This window comes from Thalassophryne amazonica, chromosome 14 (assembly GCF_902500255.1).
Source record: "Thalassophryne amazonica chromosome 14, fThaAma1.1, whole genome shotgun sequence".
NCBI classification, from domain to species: domain Eukaryota; kingdom Metazoa; phylum Chordata; class Actinopteri; order Batrachoidiformes; family Batrachoididae; genus Thalassophryne; species Thalassophryne amazonica.
Window position 1 is genome coordinate 52,828,718 of NC_047116.1, and position 22,965 is coordinate 52,851,682.

At 41.2% G+C, this 22,965-nt stretch overlaps 1 protein-coding gene across 1 annotated transcript in view; it reads left to right on the plus strand.

Annotated features, from left to right (window-relative positions):
* The window catches only part of tmeff2a (transmembrane protein with EGF-like and two follistatin-like domains 2a), a 394,247-nt gene that overhangs the window by 346,136 nt on the left and 25,146 nt on the right, over positions 1-22,965 (plus strand). The window contains exon 6 of the mRNA XM_034186163.1: positions 18,643-18,791. Coding sequence (XP_034042054.1) covers positions 18,643-18,791 — 149 coding nt within the window. The remainder of the gene's footprint in view (positions 1-18,642; positions 18,792-22,965) is intronic.

The window sequence follows — 22,965 nt, forward strand, 5'->3', positions numbered from 1 at the left end:
AATTGGTATGTTACGTGATATGGATCATTCGTACCATTTGCCATTGTGTTCCATTAACTGTGCAAATGTGGATCCATCTACCGTGCAATTTTGGTTCCATATGTTTTCTACCATTGCACGGTGCCACCACCGCATGTGCTCACACTAGTGGCAACAGTGCTTAGCTTAAAAGATGGAATGTTCCATCTTTCACCGCATGAAACATTCTTAGGGCCCCTTCACACATAGTGTGAAGTTTGGTCCAAGTACGTGTGAAGCAGGAATGATGTGCAAAACGTGTAAAATCGTCCCTGCCTTGAACGCCTCGTACACCTATTGCTACAACTATTTGCACACACCAGCGGGTGAAAGACAGAGTGTGTACTTTGCGAACCCATTGATCCTTCTCAGTGTCAGCCAAATTCCAACTAACACACATGAACATCTAACACCGCTCGTTTGGCACTTTGAAAATGTGTGGCCATTTGCCCTCTTGGCATGTCAACAGTCTGCAGACAATCACTGTCGTGCTGGCAGTGAAATTTGTCTAAGTTCCCTAAGTGCGGCTTTGGTGTGTGCGCTGAACTGACAGGAGGTCCATGTCTTTGTTGATTCCAGGCATTTTCCCTGCACTGTTTACAGGGCAGTGATGGTAGCTCAGTGGTAAAGTTTGGGGCTGGCAATCAGTAAAGTGCAGGTATGAATTTCATGGGTGGTATATTTCTATTTTTTTATTTATTTCACATCAGCGGAGTGCTGTGATTCCACAGGTACCACCTGGTTTTCAGTTTTATTTATTCCACATAAGCGGCATGATGTGGTTCCACAGCTACCAGCTGTTTTTTTTTTTTCCACATAAGCGGCTCGATGTGGTTCCACAGGTACCAGCTGGTTTTTATTTTTTTATTTATTCCACATCAGCGGCGCGATGTGGTTCCACAGGTACAAGCTGGTTTTTATTTTTTATTTAATCCACATCAGCTGCGCAATGTGGTTCCACAGGTACCAGCTGTTTTTTTTTCCCACATAAGTGGCTCGATGTGGTTCCACAGGTACCAGCTGGTTTTTATTTTTTATTTATTCCACATCAGCGGCGCGATGTGGTTCCACAGGTACCATCTGTTTTTTTTTCCCACATAAGCGGCGCAATGTGGTTCCACAGGTACAAGCTGGTTTTTATTTTTTATTTAATCCACATCAGCTGTGTGATGTGGTTCCACAGGTACCAGCTGTTTTTTTTCCCACATAAGCGGCTTGATGTGGTTCCACAGGTACCAGCTAGTTTTTATTATTATTATTATTTATTCCACATAAGTGGCGTGATGTGGTTCAACAGGTACCAGCTGGTTTTTATTTTTTATTTATTTCACATCAGCGGCGTGATGTGGTTCCACAGGTACCAGCTGGTTTTTATTTTTTATTTATTCCACATCAGCGGCGCAATGTGGTTCCACAGGTACCACCTGTTTATTATTATTATTATTATTATTATTATTATTTATTCCACATCAGCGGCGCAATGTGGTTCCACAGGTACCATCTGTTTTTTTTTCCACATAAGCGGCGCAATGTGGTTCCACAGGTACAAGCTGGTTTTTATTTTTTATTTAATCCACATCAGCTGTGTGATGTGGTTCCACAGGTACCAGCTGTTTTTTTTTCCCACATAAGCGGCTTGATGTGGTTCCACAGGTACCAGCTAGTTTTTATTATTATTATTATTTTTTCCACATAAGCGGCGCGATGTCATTCCACAGGTACCACCTGTTTATTATTATTATTATTATTTATTCCACATAAGTGGCGTGATGTGGTTCCACAGGTACCAGCTGGTTTTTATTTTTTATTTATTCCACATCAGCGGCGCAATGTGGTTCCACAGGTACCACCTGTTTATTATTATTATTATTATTATTATTATTATTTATTCCACATAAGTGGTGTGATGTGGTTCCACAGGTACCAGCTGGTTTTTATTTTTTATTTATTCCACATCAGCGGTACAATGTGGTTCCACAGGTACCACCTGTTTATTATTATTATTATTATTATTATTATTTATTCCACATAAGTGGCGTGATGTGGTTCCACAGGTACCAGCTGGTTTTTATTTTTTATTTATTTCACATAAGTGGCGTGATGTGGTTCAACAGGTACCAGCTGGTTTTTATTTTTTATTTATTTCACATCAGCGGCGCGATGTGGTTCCACAGGTACCAGCTGGTTTTTATTTTTTATTTATTTCACATCAGCGGCGTGATGTGGTTCAACAGGTACAAGCTGGTTTTTATTTTTTATTTAATCCACATCAGCTGTGTGATGTGGTTCCACGGGTACCAGCTGTTTTTTTTTTTTATTCCATATAAGCGGCGCAATGTGGTGCACCTCGCACTGAGTTCCTGCTCGAAAGGCACCATCACGTGCACTAACCCTCGCACCAGGATTGTGCACATTTGCCCATCGGCTAATTTGAACTGTTTCACCATATTCGACCAAACTTCGCACTATGTGTGAAAGGGCCTTTATCGTTGCACTCATAAATATTCAATATTTGTACAGTATTTAGGGCAGCATGGTGGATTAGTGGTTAGCACTGTTGCCTCCCAGCGAGAAGGTCATGGGTTCAATTCTCGTGGCCTTTCTGTGTGGAGTTTGCATGTTCTCCCCGTGTTTGCGTGGGTTTCCTCTGCGTGCTCCGGTTTCCTCCCACATCCAAAGACATGCAGGTTAGGTGGACTGGAGTCTTTAAATTGTCTGTAGGTGTGTGTGTGTCTGTGTTTGTTTGTCTGTTTGTGGCCCTGTGACAGACTGGCGTCCTGTCTTGGGTGTACCCCGCCTCGCACTCTATGAAAGCTGGGATAGGCTCCAGCCCCCCGTGACCCTTAATTGGACTAAGCGGTAGAAGATGAATGAATGATTGAATGTACAGTATTTAATGCAAATGCATAAAGGACAATTATTCAATTTCAATCAGGACTTTAAAGTTTGAAGTCTTTGAAAGAAGAAAAACTAATTTCATGATTTTCAGACAGGTGGTGATCATCTTTTAACTTGTCGTTTTTTAGGTCTTTTTTAAAACCTATGCATTAGACATTCATTCAACTTTGGTGGCTGACCTTCAGTGTCTTGTGGGATTTGGAGTATTGCACACTGCTATACAAGAGCACCGTCTTTGAAGCATAACAAAACCTTTATTCACATCATTCTTACTGAGCTGATCCATCATTATACAGCAGTACCTGAGTACTGTCACGCTTTGCTGCACAAAGATTCTGTTCATTATTCCCCTCTTCAGCTCCAGACTCACACTATATTGAGTTTCAGACAGACTCACTTGCTCTCCCTGCTGAATATCTACTTGCTCTAGACAAAGGCTGAGTCTTAGGGTCCGCTTGAAGTCATATCTACTGCACAGCATTTAACAACAGTCATCAACAATTCCCACATTTGTTGAGATCATCCCACATCTGACTGCAAAGAATTCGATTGTAAAATTCGACATCAGACTATTGAATTTGGTTGTGTATGCAGTGAGCATGTGTGTGCTGTACTTGGTGCTTTTGTTCTGACCATGAGGGAGGAGGTTCAACACCACAAAGAGAAAAGTGACAACTACAATGAGGCCCAAAAGTATTTGGACATCAACACTTTTTTCTTTTTTTTTTCTGTGTGGACCACGACATTCATTCATTAATTTTGTATACCCACTGACTCCAATCAAGGGGGTCTGGAGCCTATCCCATCAATCATAGGGCATGAGGTGGGGTACACCCTGGACAGGATGCTAGTCTATTGAAGGGCTACACACACACACACACACACACACACACACACACACACACACACACACACACACACACACACACACCTACGGGGAATTTAGAGTCACCAGTTCATCTAACCTGCATGTCTTAGGAAGAGGGAGAAGGGATCCCATGCAAACATGAGAAGAACATGCAAACTCCACACAGAAAGGACCAGGTGGGAAGCCTTCTTGCCTTCTTGTTGTGAGGCAACAGTGTTAATCTCTAAGCCACGTGCCACCCTGCACCCCCACAATGGAGATGAAATTAAGCAATCTAGATGAGCTAATTAGACATTCTACTTTAATTCAAGGGGTTTAACCAGTTAGAAATTACAGCCACTTGCATACATAGTGCCTCCAATTTCAAGATATATATAAGTAATTGACCAGCCTATTATTTTTTAATACGGATCATCAATTTTACAGCTAGTTATCTTTGGATAAATCAGGAAATGGATACATGAACAATTCCAAATCACTGAATATGTCTTGCAGTTCATTTACATCAATCAACAACAATTACAAACAGCACTAGCATGCTGCCCGTGGGGATCCACGGGCTCTAGATTGGGTAGTGTTTATAAAAAAGGTAGCTGACATTTTTCAAGGGTGATAATAAATTGTGCAAAGTTTTTATACTGAGTTGGAATGGTGTGTGTTTTGTATGCAAATATAATATGGCTTTAAGATGGCGCCAGTGTGTGCGGCACGCCGTCTGTTGCTCCTACTTTTGTCTGTGTTTTTAATGTTTTTAAGTTTTAACACCTCTCAGATCGAGTCTCTGCTGGGGTATGATCACAAGTCGCTCTTGGTCCCATGACAAAATGTCAGAAACTTAAGTGTTTTTAATCATAATGGACAAAAAACTTTACCTCCGCTGTTGTCGGAGATTCCGACTTACCTTCTTCAGGCCTCAGCAGTACTTTCCCGGTGGAAACGTCATCACCGCGGTAAACGCAGCGGCTGGATGGTAAAGATAAGGATGTGTCTGGCATGTTCCTCGTATGAGTCCCGTACTGCACAAGGCTCATGGTGTCCCCTCACGGTGCCCCGGCGCTTCCTTGATCCCATTGACAGCTGTCTGGTACCTGTCTCTGGTTTGGATGACGTCAGCCTGTTCCAGCTACGTGGCTGTCAATCCCCGTGGCTCCACCGCTGTGGAGTAAATTTCCACAACCCGAGGGCACCGCTCCCTGTTCAGCATTTTGCTGGGCCACAAGTTCCTGCCATGACTAGAATTGGTCTGGTTAATGCCAGATCGCTGGTAAACACAACTTTCATCTTAAGGGATTTATTCAACTCCCGTGATCTGGACTTCCTTTGTATAACGGAGTCGAGGATGAACGTTGGTGAGTGCAGCCCGCTAGTGAAACTCTTACCGGCTGATTGTTCTTAACGCTCCATGGGCGCTGAGCCAAGTGGAGGAACGGCGACTGTTTTTAAACAGTCTTTTAACTGTAACAGTGTCCTGCATGCTTCTTCAGTTTTGAAGTTGGTCGCTCGGATCCGGTGCTCTGTGCCGTCATCCACCGGCCTCCAAAATATAATAAGGAGTTTATAAGTGAGTTTTCAAACTTCCTTGCAGGAGTGATGCCTAACTATGACCGTGTCCTTCTTGTCGGTGATTTTAATCTCCATGTCTGCTGTCCTGATAAGCCTCTGGTGAAGGACTTTTTAAACATCGCAGACTCTTTTAATTTGAAGCAGTGTGTGTCTGGATCCACACACGAGCACAGACACACACTAGACTTGTTTTTTTTCTTATGGTCTGACTGTGCCAAACTTGGAGATCGGTGACTGTGTGTTTTCTGATCATGCACCAGTTTTATTTAGTGTTGATTTCTCCTGTGTGGCAGCTAAATATTGCGCCCCTGTCAGACTCTGTCGTGCTTTTAACCCCCCTCACTGACAGAAAATTCTCAGCTGCCTTCTCTGCTGTCTGTGTGCGCCCCGATTCAGCCTGTGTTGATACAGAGGAGTTCTGCTCCTAGTTTAATGACAGAACCCGTGCAGCCTGACGGGAATGTCGCAGAGCTGAACGCAGGTGGAAGAAGGACAAGCTGCAGGTTTCATTTCAAATTTTAAAGGACAGCTGGTGCTCTTATCAAGACATTGTTAAGGAATCCAAAAGAGAGTGTCTGTCAAGCATAATCACAGAAAACTACAAGAACCCTTGTGTACTGTTCAGAACAATTGACTCTGTTCTGAACGTCCCACAGCCTGTATGTCTGGAAGCATCCATTGATGTGTATAATAGTTTTCCGTACTTTTTCATTGAGAAAGTTGCTTCTGCGAGAGCTCTCATTTCTCCACCCACCTTTGACCCCTCTGTCTTTGTTCCTTGCTCAGGGGTCTTAAATGGATTTGAACTGGTGACTCTGTCACTGTTAGAGGATGTGGTGCCCCACATAAAACCATCAAGTTCTCCTCGTGATGTGGTCCCTCCTCGCTTCTTTAAAGAAGTTTTTTTCTACCTGAGGGCAATCGGTTGTGACCATTATAAATAGCAGCCTGTCCTCTGGTACAACACGAGAGGACAGACTGTACCTGTGTTGCTTTAAACATGCAGTAATACAACCTCTGTTGAAGAAGCCTGGCCTTGATAGCACAGTTTTAGTGAATTTCAGGCTATTCTCCAAGCTGCCATTTGTTTCTAAAATTCTGGAGAAAATTGTCTATGCACAACTTAAAAACTTGATGAACACAAAATCATGAAGGTTTTTCAGTATGGTTTTAAAACATTGCATAGCACGGAAGCTGCCTTTTAAAAAAATTTAATGACATTTTAATGGAAAATGATAATGGCCGCTATGTTGTTCTTGTCTTGCTTGACTCGACTGCTGCCTTTGACACTGTAGACCACAGTATTTTGTTACATTGTTTGCAGCAGCTAGTGGGCAATGGTGGTAGTGCCCTGGACTGGTTCAGGTCCTGCTTAACAGACAGGACAATGAGCATTGGTCTTGGGGTTTGTGAATGCTCCTCTGCTCCACTCTTACACGGGGTCCCGCAGGGTTCAATTTTAGGACCCTTGCTCTTCTCCCTGTATATGCTTCCGCTAGGGTCTATCCTGAGAAAACATGGTGTCGCTTTTCATTGTTCAGCCTCGGTCCCACTGAATAATAAGCCATGAATAATGAGCCACGCATGGGTGTGTCAATGATTATTTGAAGAATGATCCACGTTTTAAGCCGTCACATATGCGCTACTATGGCACCTTTATGTGCCTCTCTGTACCTCGCATGTGCCAGATATCAGCCTCTAGTGAGCCACGACTGACCTGTCATTTGAGCCCCGTCCAGCCTCGAATGACTTGTGTTGCTGGATATAATCAACGTCAAGCCACATATGATCCATATAGCTCCATGATAATGCGACGTTGGTGCACGTTTAGGCATGGGTTTGGTTCAAACCTCCAGCCCTCCCACACTTGAGCCCTTTAAAGTGTGGGTTTTCAATTCACAGCATCCATTCAAGATGTCACATTTTTTAAATGCAAGCTAAAAATAGACCCTCCAGTACAGTCCTGCCAGTGTGCACCGTGTGTCAGGCTGCTGTCCACCTGTGTTCCAGATTCATTAAATGCACCAGACCAGCTAGAACTGATCCACACGTTCCTGGACCGCCGCCTCTGTGCTTCCTCTCGCTGGCTTTATTTCTTTTGACACCGTGATCCCACTTTTAACTTTGTGTTCGTCCATTAATGTCTGCAAAATCGCTCTTTTGCGCTGCCGTTCTATATTCCTGGACAGCCGCCTCTGCACTCCTTCTCACTGGCTTCCTTTCCATCCGTGGCTTGCTGGCTTTATTTATTCTGTGGCTTTAAACACACAGTCATTTTCACACCGTGATCCCACTTAAACTTTGTGTTCGTTCATTACTGACTGCAAAATCACTCTTTTGTGAGCTGGCATTCTGCCTAAATGCTTGTTTTGAGCACGAGTCAGTTAGTGCACACACAGCGGAGCTTCTGATCCATTAGCAAGATATTAAATCTATCATAGACATACTTTTACAGTTGATTATATAGAATGAATGAACGTGCAACTGTTTTACCAAGCTATTAAAATAAAAGCATTACGGATAATTATCTTTTAACATCTTCAAATCTATTCTTCACTTCATGGTGTAGGAGAAAGGGAGGAAAAAATCAGTTGGAATTGTGTGCGCAGGAGGGCTGAATCACTCCAAAAATAGCCTCTCCCGGTCCTCGTAGCTGGTAGGTGCTCAGATAATGGGCTTTTACAGCCTTGTCCTCACCACAAACATGCCTCTATAATCCTCGTTAGTCCTCGTACACAAACTGCCCCACGCTGTTGTTGCTAAATTTTGAACATCTTGAAATTAGCTCCACGCTCAGAGATGAGCCTCGTTAACTGAAGACGCTGCCTCTAAGAGCCTCTCAGAGCCACCATTCAACCACGATAGTTGAATAAGTCCTCTTGTAGCAAAAAAAACAAAAACATGCTGCATGGCTCATTATTCATCCTTCATTATTTGGTGGGACCAGGGCTTTATGCTGATGATAGCGTTATATGTCCCCCTGAGGAAAAATGAGGCCTTTTCTCTCAAACCTCTGCTGTTATGCCTTCAGAATATTAAAGCTTGGATCGTCCTAAATATCCTAAATTTTAATGATTGAAAACAGAGGTAATTGTGTTTGGCCCTTGCCCTGTTGATTTGCGTCCATTGGCAGCTTATGCGAAGAGTACTGTTACTAATTTGGGTTTTAGAATGGACAGCGATTTTAAATTGGATCACCAAATTAGTGCACTAGTTAGGCCAAGTTTCTTTGACCTTAGGCAGCTTGCTAAGTTGAAGCCTTTTCTCGCACATCAGCACTTTCAAAGAGTAATCCATGCCTTTATTACCTCTCGGCTGGATTACTGTAATGCACTTTATTTTGGAGTTAGCCAGTCCTCCCTTGCATATCTCCAGTTAGTTCAGAACGCTGCCGCTTGTCTGGTAACTGGAGTATGAAAGAGGGAGCACATTACACTGATCCTGGCCTCCCTCCACTGGCTGCCTGTGCACTTTAGAGTTCATTTTAAGATTCTTTTATTCATTTTTAAATAATGAAATGGCCCTGCCCTACCTCGCTGAGCTACTTCACCTCTATACCCCTGCACGGTGCCTCCGGTCAGCTGATCATCTGCTCCTTGAGGTACTGAGGTCCAAGTGAATGCTCAGAGGGGATCGAGCAAAACACTGAATTCATCTAAGTACGATTGAATAAGCAAAAACAAAGTATTAACAAATACATACCCTGAGAGATGCATCCCACTGAGTTCTCCTCCCATGTTCACAAACGGAGCCATGTGGTTCCACATGACTCTGTATGCAAATGAAGTCATTATCTTCTTTCAAAACTTCCAAACTGCACAAACACATGATGGTCAGTAAAGATTCTATTGTGTTGCTTCCGTCTGTCATTTGTCCATCCACAGTGATTGATCTGATCAGCTGGTAATGCTGTTTAACAGCTGGGGGCTGGTTTAGTTGTCCACTCATAGCTCTCCTGTTAAGATTGCAAGACTACAACAGCTGTCACCCGCAGTCACTTTCTCTCCGAGTCTTTGTGGTCACATTTATAAACACACAGGAAAAATTGTTCTTTCTCTGCAACTCCAGGCTCCCAGCAGAGTGTGTGAGAGAGACAGACATTTCATTTCTGTGACAGTGGCAAAAAAAGTATGTTCTGTTCCACGCTTTCAGGAGAGGCAACACAGTTTGTTAGAATTCTGCTGGCCACATAAATTGAAGGAATAGCATCCTTGTTTAGACCAAAGTCTTTTTTGAAGCTTTATCATACTATGCTGGCTGTAATTTTTCCACTCTTTCTGGGAGGTGTGTGGAACCCAGTTCCATTTCAGCCTCCAAACAAACTAATGTGCAACTAATAAACATCATGACTGGTGTTGCTGGACCTTGTAAAAATACACCAGTTCACCATTCCGAAGTATTCCGACAAAAAAACACCCATTTCAAATTGCAAAAAATTCCAGTTTTCCCATTCGTTTTGATGAAAAACACAAAATGGCTCTGGAGGGGAGTTCATAAGGTGGTGTCGCTGAAATCAACATTTCATGAAGGCTAGCAGATCTGAAAGTTTCAAAGCAGCAGGTGAAATCAGGTCGAATTCCCCATTTTTATAGTATAATTTCTCAGGGTATATGGTACCAAAAATAAAACATGATACACCAATATTTTCATAATTCCTTCCACATTTTGAATAGTCAGCGCATTATGACATTTCATTTAAAAGATATGCACTTCAAATTACATAGAGCGAACACAGAAGAGATGTCAGAGTAAACCACCAGAGAACACAGAGAATATGTAACACTAGGGAGAATAATAGCAGAGAACACAAAGAGAACTGACTTGTAAGAAAATCTCTAAAAATCATTGAAAACACCAGGATAATAATGCCAATAATAATAATAAGAAGAAGATGAATATGCAGAAGATAATGCACAGAGAACTGAACACAAAACCTGACCACTGACAATGTCTAGGTAATGACAGATTCTACAGCTTTTGAATGATTCCTTATAGTTGCTGTCCACAGTTGGTAATTTGGCAAAATGTGGAAATAAAAAGAGGGTACATAACCTCTTTTATGTCTATGAAGCTGCTTGAAATTAGCCTTCACTGAATGAGTCATCTGAATTTAGTGAGAAGAAATATCTTGGTTGGTGTCCTACTAATTGAGCCATTGGGATGTTGTGTATAAGGCTTGACACAGTCCTCTCTCTCAAGAATTGGGAATATGATGAGCACGGCTGCAGTACTGCAAACTCTTATTACATTTTGTTTTTTACAGATATGTAAATTGATGTTCAGCCAGTGATTTTCTTGCAAGTAATTGTCAGTTTTTAGCAAATGGTTATGCAAGTTAGATTTGGCAGAAGTGCCTCTGGTTTTTGAGTGATTGTTCAAAGAATCTCAGCAGCACTGAGGATTCTGCTGTAAAAAGTAATCCACTCATCATCACCAAACATATGAGAACATGCACTTTCACAAACATCATCGGAAGCTTATGAGGCATGTAAGGAGGTTGGAGTGATGGAGGAAGTTCATCAGCAAACTGCATTTTCATAAAGCATGGTGGAAAAACCATATTTAAAACTGCAATAGCCCCAAAAAAGATCCTTTTTGCTTTTCAGTCAAAAGCATCTTACTGTGCATCAAACTCAATTTTTTAATGTCTCTCCACACATTTTATCAACTTTGCTTATTAACCTATCAACATAGAGAAATTGGGGCAATAGGAAAGTGCGTACCTCTAGTTAGACTGATAATACCCTCTCCCACATTCACAACACCATCATATGTGTCCTGTCAAACAAGGACAAACCAAAGGTCATCACTGACATTAATAATTGTACTATATATGAGGAGTATGAGATTCTGACAGACACATGATGATGTCAAATGAAGTAAATAATAGACTTCAGTTACCTGAAAGCATTGTTTCTGTTTGTGTTCACACTTCCAAGAAGTGCCTGTTAGGAACACTGAAGTGATATCATGGAATGACATATGTAGTTACATTTGATATGTTTTGACTTTCATTTGCTCTTTTTAAGCTTTAAAACTAGAACCGGACCCACATACTGGTCAGTCGATAATTTCTGCCGATATGCGCTTCTACATTTTTTGACTGTTGGAAATGGCGCCATTATGTAGGTTATCTGGCAGAAGGTGCTCTGGCAGCACTGTTTACAATGCTGTCAAGCATCACTGCTTGGCCGCATTAACTCCAAGAGACAGAAGCAAATCGACAAGCTGCCATTCATTTTCATTCGTAGTGGTGTTATACAACCCTAATTCCAATGAAGATGAGGTGTTGTGTAAAATGTAAATAAAAGCAGAATACAATGATTTGCAAATTCTCATCAACCTATATTCAATTGAATACACCACAAAGACAAGATATTTAATGTTCAGACTGATAAACTTTATTGTTTTTGTGCAAATATTTGCTCATTTTGAAATGGATGCCTGCAACACATTTAAAAAAAGCTGGGACAGTTGTATCTTTACCACTGTGTTCCATCACCTTTCCTTCTAACAACACTCAGTAAGCATTTTGAAACTGAGGACACTAATTATTGAAGCTTTGTAGGCGGAATTCTTTCCCATTCTCGCTTGATGTACGACTTCAGTTGTTCAACAGTCTGGGGTCACTGTTGTCGTATTTTGCGCTTCATAATGCGCCACACATTTTCAATGGGTGACAGGTCTGGACTGCACGCAGGCCAGTCTAGTACCCGTACTCTTTTACTACAAACCCACGCTGTTGTAACACGTGCGGAATGTGGCTTGGCATTGTATTGATGAAATAAGTAGGGACGTCCCTGAAAAAGATGTTGCTTGGCTGGCAGCATGTGTTGCTCCAAAACCTGGATGTACCTTTCAGCATTGATGGTGCCATCGCAGATGTGTAAGTTGCCCATGCCATGGGCACTAACATACCCCCATACCATCACAGATGCTGACTTTTGAACTTTCGCTGGTAACAATCTGGATGGCTAGATGGTCTTTTTTCCTCTTTTGTCTGAAGGACACAACATCCATGATTTCCAAAAACAATTTGAAATGTGGACTCATCAGACCACAGCACATTTTTCCACTTTGCGTCTGTCCATTTCAAATGAGCTCGGGCCCAGAGAAGGCGGCGGCGTTTCTGGATGTTGTTGATGTATGGCTTTCGCTTTGCATGGTAGAGTTTTAACTTGCACTTGTAAATGTAGCGATGAACTGTGTTAACTGAAAATGGTTTTCTGAAGTGTTCCTGAGCCCACACCGTACGATCCTTTTATACAATGATGTTGGTTTTTAATGCAGTGCCACCTGAGGGATCGAAGGTCATGGGCATTCAGTGATGGTTTTTGGCCTTGCCACTTACGTGTAGAAATTTCTCCACATTCTCTGAATCTTCAGATTATATTTTGGACTGTAGATGATGGAATCCCTAAATTCCTTGCAATTGAACATTGAGAAACGTTGTTCTTAAACTGTTGGACTATTTTTTTCACTCAGTTGTTCACAAAGTGGTGATCCTCACCCCATCTTTGCTTGTGAAAGGCTGAGTCTATTGGGGATGCTCCTTTTAGACCCAATCGTGACACTCACAATTAGTGTCCTCAGTTCCCAAACGCTTATTGAGTGTTGTTAGAAGGAACGGTGATGTAACAGAGTGGTAAACATACCACTGTCCCAACTTTTTTGAAACGTGTTGACGGCATCCATTTCAAAATGAGCAAATATTTGAACAAAAACAATAAAGTTTATCAGTTTGAACATTAAATATCTTGTCTTTGTGGTGTATTCAATTGAATATAGGTTGAAGAGAATTTGCAAATCATTGTATTCTGTTTTTATTTACATTTAACACAACATCCCAACCTCATTGGAATTGGGGTTGTAAAACAACCTTTTCCTCCATTTTCTTTGTTGTCTGGTTGTCAAGTCCAGCTCGTGATGATACCAGCACCTTTCTGAAAATTTCAGAAATGTTCAACTTGAAGCTAAAGCTGAAGCGCTGTCATAAGAAAAAGATATTGGCTGCAGTACTTTTTCTCTTGGAGACCACATGCTGCCATATATGCTCTGTTCTCATTTGGAAAAAAGTAGCTGGGGCTCAGGGAGGGAAAAATACAATGAACACAAGCCCCATGTGTTTACATGGCTAACATGGTCTTTTAAAATTGCATTTGTCGTTAATGCACTGTCTTATGGGTTCAACTAATCAATGTACACTTGCGTCATAAAGGTTCCTATTGTGTATTGTAGGAACTAAAACACCCCCAGAGAGTGGCATTCTAAGAACTATGATTATCTCCACTTCCATGTGGTGTGAACACAAAAAAAAATGGTCTCCTTCGTGCAACCATGGATCTCGAAGGCCAAAGTGTCTTTTAAAGTCAAACCTTCACACATCACATGATCCCTGCACATCTGTCCATCATTCCCTCATTGATCGGCCATTAAAAAACCATAGCTCTTCCTTTTCCATTCTGCCAGAAAGTGGTCTTGGTGTTTGTGTCTGTCTCCTGAACCTCTTGTTTATTTACTTATGTACTTAAAAGTGTGTGACTGTTTCTGGAGGTTAGGACCTGCTGGATGTATCTTGCCTGCTTTCATTCCTCTCTCCTGATTGTTAAAAATGACTGTCTGCTCCCCTGTTGTTAAACTGTTAAATGACCTTTGATCTTGTCATGTGCTTGACATCTCTATTGCATCCTTGTTGAAGTATTATAGTATAAATCAACATTCATAGGCAGGAATAATAGTCACACCTGGCTGTAAACGCATTTTATGCAATGCCAAAAGTGAGTATGTATGCAGATGAATGGCTGTTCTTTACTGAGCACTCATTGCTGAGGTAAAGTTGGGGGGGTAATAATGACACATTTCTAATTACAGAATCTAACATTCAGAGCTACTCAGCAGCATCTGTCTGGGGAATTCAGTCTGGGGTGTAATGTCTGCTTATCACGCCTGTCACACATTTAAGGGTCACAGTGCGCACATACACAAACACACACAAATGTTTGTGTGCACACATGCACACAGGTGCACGTGGCAATGCTCCCTCACTCACTCCCTCTCTGTTATTTGGGCAGATGTCACGCACAGAAATGAAACCACACGTACGCAGGAACTGTCATGCTTAATTCTGACCAGAATTGCAGTGTGACAGCAAATTGGCCAGTTAATTTGCAGGCGTTGAAAGCACCAAGTAAGCGCCTGATTCACTGCGAAATGAACACACATCAAGGCTGCGACCGATACATGCCACAAATGTCACTTTCATATAACAAAGTCACCAATCAAATAGGAAGAGAAAAACAAAAGACGGCACATTACAAATCGTAGACAGTTATTTGCAACAGAAAAATAACACTTGTATTACTTTGATGCTGCTCAGTTATGGAGATTTTCGCTTCAAAGTGCACAACATGCACTTAAGAAGATTACAGCAGTCATCTTTTCAAAGCCTTAAAGGTATTAGTTTTAAGATAATTGGGCTATCATTAAAACTTAGTTGTTGAAATTACCCAGTTTTCATTTAAAGTTATTTGTCAAGAGTCTAGTTGTGGATTTGAGAAAGACATGAACACATTAGACTCTGAACTCAAAGACCAGGTTAGATATTAATACCTTCCCATCCAGAGGGAATCGTAGACTCTCTGCTGCTTCATGCTACAGAATTCAGAGATAAGCACCGGCATCAATGGGCCTCAGGGCCTATATCGGACTTCGTCTGTACACAAATAGTTACTTTTAGATTATTCTGTGTTAGTCATATCCATCAAAGTAATCACACCACACTAATGCTAGCCCAGGTTTCTAGATCCCATTTGAAGATGGGAGGGAGCTCTTTAAGAGAACTATTGCATGGGCTGAACTGAATGGAGCCATTTCGCATTTCCTTTTTCTCAACCCCTGACCAACACAGTCATCCTGCACAAGGTGGGGTGAGGCAAGACCCTATCTTCAAGCTACACAAATGAAGAGGGGTGCAAAACTGCTTTGGCCCAAGAAAGACACTGATGGCATCATGTTAGGGTGTTGATAACACTTGCAGATTTAAAGGAGAAAGTGGCATCCAGTAAAATTAAAATTGCTGCTACACACCATCTCCTTTATGAAAGAAGGGTGGTATGCACCAGTGGTTCATGGTGAAGTTGAATAAAACTTGGTTGCAGTCAACCCAGGGGTGGGAGATGATGGTGAGCAGAGGCCATTTTTTAATTGCAGCTCGTTGTAAACTGGGTGTAAGACACCTCCAAGACTATGCCCAGGAAATGATATGATTTGATATTCGTTGTCAAAAGTTGTATGTATGGAAATGGAGACAATGGGTAGAAACACCCTGTGGAGGTTGTAGAGCACTTGATGACCTCTCTACCTGGCCAAAGCTACATCCATTTAAAAATGGTTAAAACGTGGCATCTTTCCCATCTTATCTAAAATAATCAGGCTATCATTAGAACTGTCTTGTTGAGATAATGTGCATTTAAAGCTGTATGGCCTTTGCGATTTGTAAGATTTGAGTCAGAAAGAAGAATTTTCTTTAGTACCACTATAGTTGTATTCCTTAGCATTTACCATAAATAAGGTATTGACAGCATAATATTGCCAATATGACCAAAATTTGCACTGTCTGGAAACAATTTACAATTTTGACCCATGTTGGTCAAAATTCAAGAGATCAGATGGCATAAGCTACATTTGGTAATGGATGCTAGGACAGACATGGCGACTGCCAGTCATGGTAGAGAAAGGCAGCATGACATCAGCTGGCTGCTTGCTTCAACAGAACAAACTAAGATGGCGGAAAATGCTCCGAAACAACTTATTTCTGTATAAATCAAATATGTTTTTTCATCTATTTTGTTAAAGGTAGCGAAAAATAAACACTTCTAAATCTAAAAAATGCTGTTGTTGTAACTAGATGACACCTCTAAAGTGATTTACAAGACATCTTATGGATGTTAGCGTGCATGCCCCAGGAATGCACATCAAGCAAGTGGGTCAGGTCACAGGTAATCTCAAAACCACACACATGCTTCCTCCTACAGTTCATCCGCACAATGGCATGTGAAGAAAGAGACAATATTTGGCCTAGAATTCCCCCCAGATATATATGTTCTGCTATTAAAATCAGCTGTAATTTTGCTTGGATTTCATAGAAACTAAATGTTGCCAGTTTTGTGAACTTTTGAAAGGCTGTACAGCTTTAAAGTTAATTGTGAAGCATCTGGCTGACATGCAGGCAGTAGTTTGAATATACATCAAAGAGTCTGCATGGTACTAATGCTAACTCAAGTTATTAGATTCCATTTGCATTAGTTTTATCTAATATTATTAAATGTCTGAAAACCATTCAGTGTTTAATCAGCATTTTTGATGCAATTTCCTCTGCAAGGCTAAATCTTCAGTTTTAGTTTCCACAGTGCTTTCAATTATTAATTGCTTCCTCTCATTGTAAGGGTGCATCATTTGTCAATCAGGCCTTCAGCATGGCACATCCTGTCCCCCTTTTGGAAAGTTAAATTCATTTGCTAGTGTGTCAAAATGAATGTGCTGAAACGTAGTTTGAACAGGATTATTACAGTGCAGGGTGTAACTGCCTGAGTACCAGTCTCACAGTGGGTTTTTTCTTTCTTTCTTAATATTATTCTTTATGGTGCTTTTCTTCATAGTCGGCAAGATCAACATGTAACTGTGTCAAAATGATTGGTAAATTACTAAATATAGACATTGTTGGAAAAGTAACACCATGGAGGATCTGAATATTGATATTTACAGTGCATCCAGAAAGTATTCACAGCATTTTTTACACATTTTGTTATGTTACAGCCTTATTCCATAATGGATGATTTTTTTTTTCCTCAAAATTCTACACACAATACTCCATAATGACTATGTGAAAATTTGATTGTTTGTTTTTTTTAGAGTTTTGCAAATTTATTAAAAATGAAAAAAAAAACTAAGGGCAGCACAGTGGCTTAGTGGTTAGCACTGTTGCCTCACAGCAAGAAGGTCATGGGATCGATTCCCACCTGTATAGAGTTTGCATGTTCTCCCTATCTTTGAGTGGGTTCCATGTGGGTGCTCCGGCTTCCTCCCACATCCAAAGACATGTGGGTTTGGTAAACTGGAAACTTTAAATTTTCCGTAGCTGTGTGTGCAGGTGTGAATGTTTGTTTGTCTGTATGTGGCCCTGCGACAGACTGACATCCTATCCAGGGTGTACCCACCAAATGCCCTATGACTACAGGTATAGACCCCCCCATAACCCTTAACTGGAGTAAGGGGTTGAAGATGAGTGAGTGAGTGAGTGAGTGAGTGAGTGAGTGAGTGAGTGAGTGAGTGAGTGAGTGAGTGAGTGAGTGAGTGAGTGAGTGAGTGAGTGAGTGAGTGAGTGAGTGAGTAAAAAAAACACAAAGAAATCACATGTACCGTACATAAGTATTCACAGCTTTTGCCATGAAACTGAAAATTGAGCTCAGGTGCATCCCGTTTCCACTGATCATCCTTGAGATGTTTCTACACCTCAGTTGGAATCCTCCTGGGGTAAATCTAGTTGATTAGAAATGATTTGGAAAGGCACACACCTGTCCTATATATAAGGTTCCACAGTTGACAGTGCATGTCAGAGCACAAACCAAGCATGAAGTCAAAGGAATTGTCTGTAGACCTCCAGGACAGGATTATCTCAAGGCACAAATCTGGGAAGGTTACAAAAAAATTTCTGCTGCTTTGAAGGTCTCATTGAGCACAGTGGCCTCCATTATCCATAAATGGAAGAAGTTCAGATCCATCAGGACTCTTCCTAGAGCTGAGCGCAATAAGTTAATAAATTGTGTTGCGTGTGCAACCCTTACCTATTTGACTGTCTCCTCTCAGAATTTTGTGCACTCGAGTGGACACATCCATAATTGCATATTCATGAAGGCAGATGTACTCAATGGACAATACACAATCTTTCACACATTTGAAAGATGCAATCCTCAGTATGGACTGTTAGTAAGTCAGCATGCACGTTTGTCTTTTTTTGCTAGTGCTATTGTGTTTGTGCACATTTTAACACATGTAGACCTTCAGTAGATCAGGTCGTTAATCTTTTGACATTATAAACCTGTCTGTAAAAAATGGTTGCCAATGACTGTGCTGGGACTCTCACTCTTATCAGTACTTGAGATGTTGACGTTGGTAATATTATAAAAAGAAAGAAAGAAAATCAGCCCTGCTGTTTTTTTTCTGTAGTAAATCAGTGATTTTGAATAAGATTTCCATTTGTTGACCTCAGTCCTGCTGACTTTGCCTCTGCCCTGCAGGTGTGTTTGCAACATCGACTGTTCCCACATCAGCTTCAACCCTGTGTGTGCCTCGGATGGCCGTTCCTATGACAACCCCTGCCAGGTGAAGGAGGCATCCTGTCAGAAACAGGAACGAATCGAGGTCAAGCACTTGGGCCACTGCCAAGGTCAGACACATACACAAGCACATATATTCAGTGTGAAACAAACACACACGCATACACACACACACACACACAGAGGCAGACATCGGTTTGTCTGTGTCAGATTGTCGGCTTCCGTTGTCAAGTTGAAGAGAAGCTACGGAGCAAATGAGGCAACCTGCAGAGCTAAACACACACAGCATGCTGCCATGTTTCCCAAGCTGCAGTCAGCCAATCTGCATCTCAGCCTCATGTTCCAAACACAAGGATTCATCCCATCAGTACAGATATTTTCACTCCAAACAGCGTGCGAAGATAATCCTCCAAACCATGCATAGGCCAACGCCACTCTGTATATTGATAATTTCACTGAAAGCTAATCCAGGCCTTTTTTTAGTGAAGCGTTTCATTTGATTGCAGTATCTGTGGTGGTTCAACAGATAAAGTTGTTTTTAATCTTCTCTGCATTTAAATCCCCAAACTGAGTCATGATGATAATCCATGTGTGAGAAAACAAAGGCAGAATTCTGCATCTTTTGATTTTGGCTTTGATGAATCACCAGTATATTCAGCATTTTGTGGGAGACATTTGTGCTTTATCGGACGTTACTGGAAGATGAAGTGATTTGTAAGTTTTTAGATATAAAGACAGTGATATATTGACAATTAATTGTTCTTTTTGCAGTTTATTTTCTGTGTAGCCATGGTGCAACGTAGCTCCTTTAATGCTCGCCACTTTAAAACGAGTATGCTGTAATTCAAGTTCTGTATTATTACTTCCACCAAGGATGCAACAAAATCATTACCATTTATTCATTGCTTTTTCATTTTCAAGCTAGCCCTGCCAAAGAATGGTCAAAATTCAAATATGAAATCACAAGAACAGTGCAGAAAAGTGAATTCCTTCCCACTGTTCTTCAGTTGTCATTACTCTAAAACCCATTATTTTCAATCAGAAGCTTCATGCAAAGCGCGTCACGGAACAAAGCGGCAAAAACTATGGCTGCATGAAGGACGGCACACGTATACGCGGCATGCATCACTCTAAAAGCGATTATATTCAATGAGAAGCTTTGTGCAAATTGGCGTCGCGAAGCAAAGCAACAAAAAATGTCACCCACCATCGCTTGACGTCTGCGCACCGCAATCAGTGTTCAACCCAATCCAACTGTCACCGCAATGCACTGTAACGTGTCTTTGCACGGCCAACAGAAATCAGACATCCAGCCCAAAGTGCAGAAATGTGTCAGGAACGGTCAGAGAGCTCCTGATAATTTATACACAGCAATTTTCTATAGAAAAATCCTTATAAATGTGTATTTAACCTCAAGATTAATTTTTGATTCGTTTTCATTTAGAAGTAAAAAAAAAAATCCTTCTGTTAGCAAACTCTTGATTCTCTGTAGTTAATATTAACCACTTGAAGTTAAAATTGCATTAGATATGAGATAAGATAGCTCTATTGTCATTGTGTAAAATGAAATTGAGTGCAGAAAAACTTTGATGTTTGTCTGTAAATTGATACCATAACTTGTCTGTTGATGTTGTTTCAGATTAGATTATTTGCCATGAACATAATAATGTACACTGGACATTTATTTTTAGACTAATAAAAGCATTAAGGTAAAGTGTACATTTTTAAGTCTGGCAGAGTCATTCATTCATATCTGTATTTCAACTGGAAAAAACACAGTAAATAATAAATATAAACATTTATTATCATCCCAACAGGAAATGGTGTAACATCGGATAGGTGTCCCATCTCGACGGGGCCCAGAGGGTTTTGAACATGTGCAGCACACTCGGGGCTGCCGGCCGATTTGGACCAACTGTGTGGACTCGAACGTTTTCGAACTGCAACTTGAAACTTTTCGGATGAAGGCCGAATACACTCTAAAACATTGCAGCACATTTAGTTATGTCCACTTGCTACCTCTCTTTAACATAAAGAGCTCTTACAAGTTTTGGATATTTTGCTGCAATGTTTTAGAGTGTAGTCATTAAGCCCACATCACACATAGCAAGAATGTGCAGGAACCAGGCCGACAAGGCAAATATGGTCATAATCTGGACACAGTCAGGAAGGAATGAGGTGTGGTCAGCCGTGTCAGAACCGGACCCGGCGCCACGAGGGGGCGTTTGGGGGCGACACCCCCTCACGTCATCAACCTCGCCCCCTCGGATGTGAGAGTTATCAAAAATAAAAATAAAAAAGAAAGAAAAAGAAATACTAGAAAATATTGCGCCTCTCAGTTTCGCGGATTTTTTTAGTCCAATTTTGCATGCTTCTTTTTTTTTTACAGCGCATTGTGCTCTGTGTCCTCATCAAGCAGGCCGATGTTCTGTCGAGATGACGGGACACCTGTTGCAACACCGCGAAGTTAGAGTACGCGCATTGTGTTCTGCGTGTCTGTTTATAAGAATCTTCTCGCCCAGAAGAAAAAAGAGCGCCAACAACTACCCATAACTGTGTTCTTCACTCGGAAAAGACACCTGTACCGAGGTGTGAGTGGAAAAAGGCACGACAGTGGCGCGACTCCAGGACGAAGAGGCGCGATCAGAGGAATTGTGAAATACTGGTCAGTCACTATTAATAATTTCTTATGTGTCCAACCTCGTAGGTTTATCATTAAAATTAAATTTGTTAGTTCTAAAAGCCATCATAATTATTTATAGGAAAACATTCTAGAAAATTATTTATAGGAAAACATTCGATCTTAGAGCTCAATCAGCTGTGATCAGATCATTTCAGATGCTGTTTTGATGCCGTCAGAATATGCAGACTGCGATCAGATGATGCAAAAACTGCACATAGATGTGCATCACATCTCAATGGCACCAAGAGTGTTTTGAACATGTGCAAGACACTTGGGACAGCTGAGTGAATGGGACCAAATATGTAGATGCTCACAGACTACCATCTGTTGGTCTTCAGACCACACCTCAATATTTCCCAAATGTGGCCAGTTGTGTCATTGTGACACAATTCGGCCACAATCGGCCTATGTGTGATGGGGGTATTAAAAAGCAAATGCCCTTTTCTTGTCTTGAATTATGTCATAGAATGTGCATACTTGAAGATTGTTTTTAATTTTCAAATTTGCATTTTCATTCCAATTATGGCCACAAGATGCTTCTATAATGGGAGGATTTGGCAGCTCATTTCTACATAAAGCTCAGAAACACATGAATTTGATTCTGTGAGTTTTGAATGTTTTTGATGTTTGCCTACCTTACAGTTGAAATGAATGGACTGCTGATTTACAATATGATGGAAGAGATCATAAAAATGAATGAAGCAATTAATACAACTGATATTTTTAAAATACAAATGCAGTCACCAGTGCAGATCAGTCAACAAACCATGCCACCAACGTACTGCCAGAACTGACTCACAAACCTAATTACTCTGACAATGCAAGAGCCTCAGTCATATTAACTGTTTCCAAAAACTAAGCCGGCCACAACAGGGTGTTCCGGATGATGCCACCAGCCACTGGGCCACAGCCATTTTGGGAAGCATGTAGACATGCAACACAACAGGAACATAACAGAGCCTGGATTATTTCCAGCTCATGAATGATACCAACAAGGTTCTCCATCATAAAAATTGAATGCACATGTTTTGGTTGTGCAGCAGACGGTTAACTGAATATTCTATTTGTTTCAATTTGAAGACAATAGAAAATTCCTCTACTGCTAGCTGTGACATGGTTTTGTACCAAGTAATTAATCATTTACCGTCTGCTGCTGTAGATGACCGTAAGCAGCATAAGTTGAAAAACTGCTTTGATTGTCATTTGAAAGGCAAAGTAGAACTGAGAAAAAAAACTATGAGAACTGATCTGTTATTATCTGACAAAACAACTAATACTAGGTGGTTAGCTTGTGTAACGGAGGCCAGCAGGTGTCACTGTGCATATGTAGTTAGTGAACCTCACTCCCAACAGCTCAAAAGGATTCTCTGATCACAAGACCAGAGCCCTGGTTTTTAGCCTTCTGGTTATAGAGTCCGGCTTCCATGCCGAGGATTGTGAGTTCACATCAATGATAATATTCTTTGCACTGAAAAAAAAAGGCATTCTTCCCTTCCCCTCCCTTCCTGAAGTGAAAGGGGGAGACATCCTGACATGGTCTGTGAAGTTTCTTGCCTTGACGTGTGGCCATTAAACCTGTTTGATAACTTACACTGGTCAGA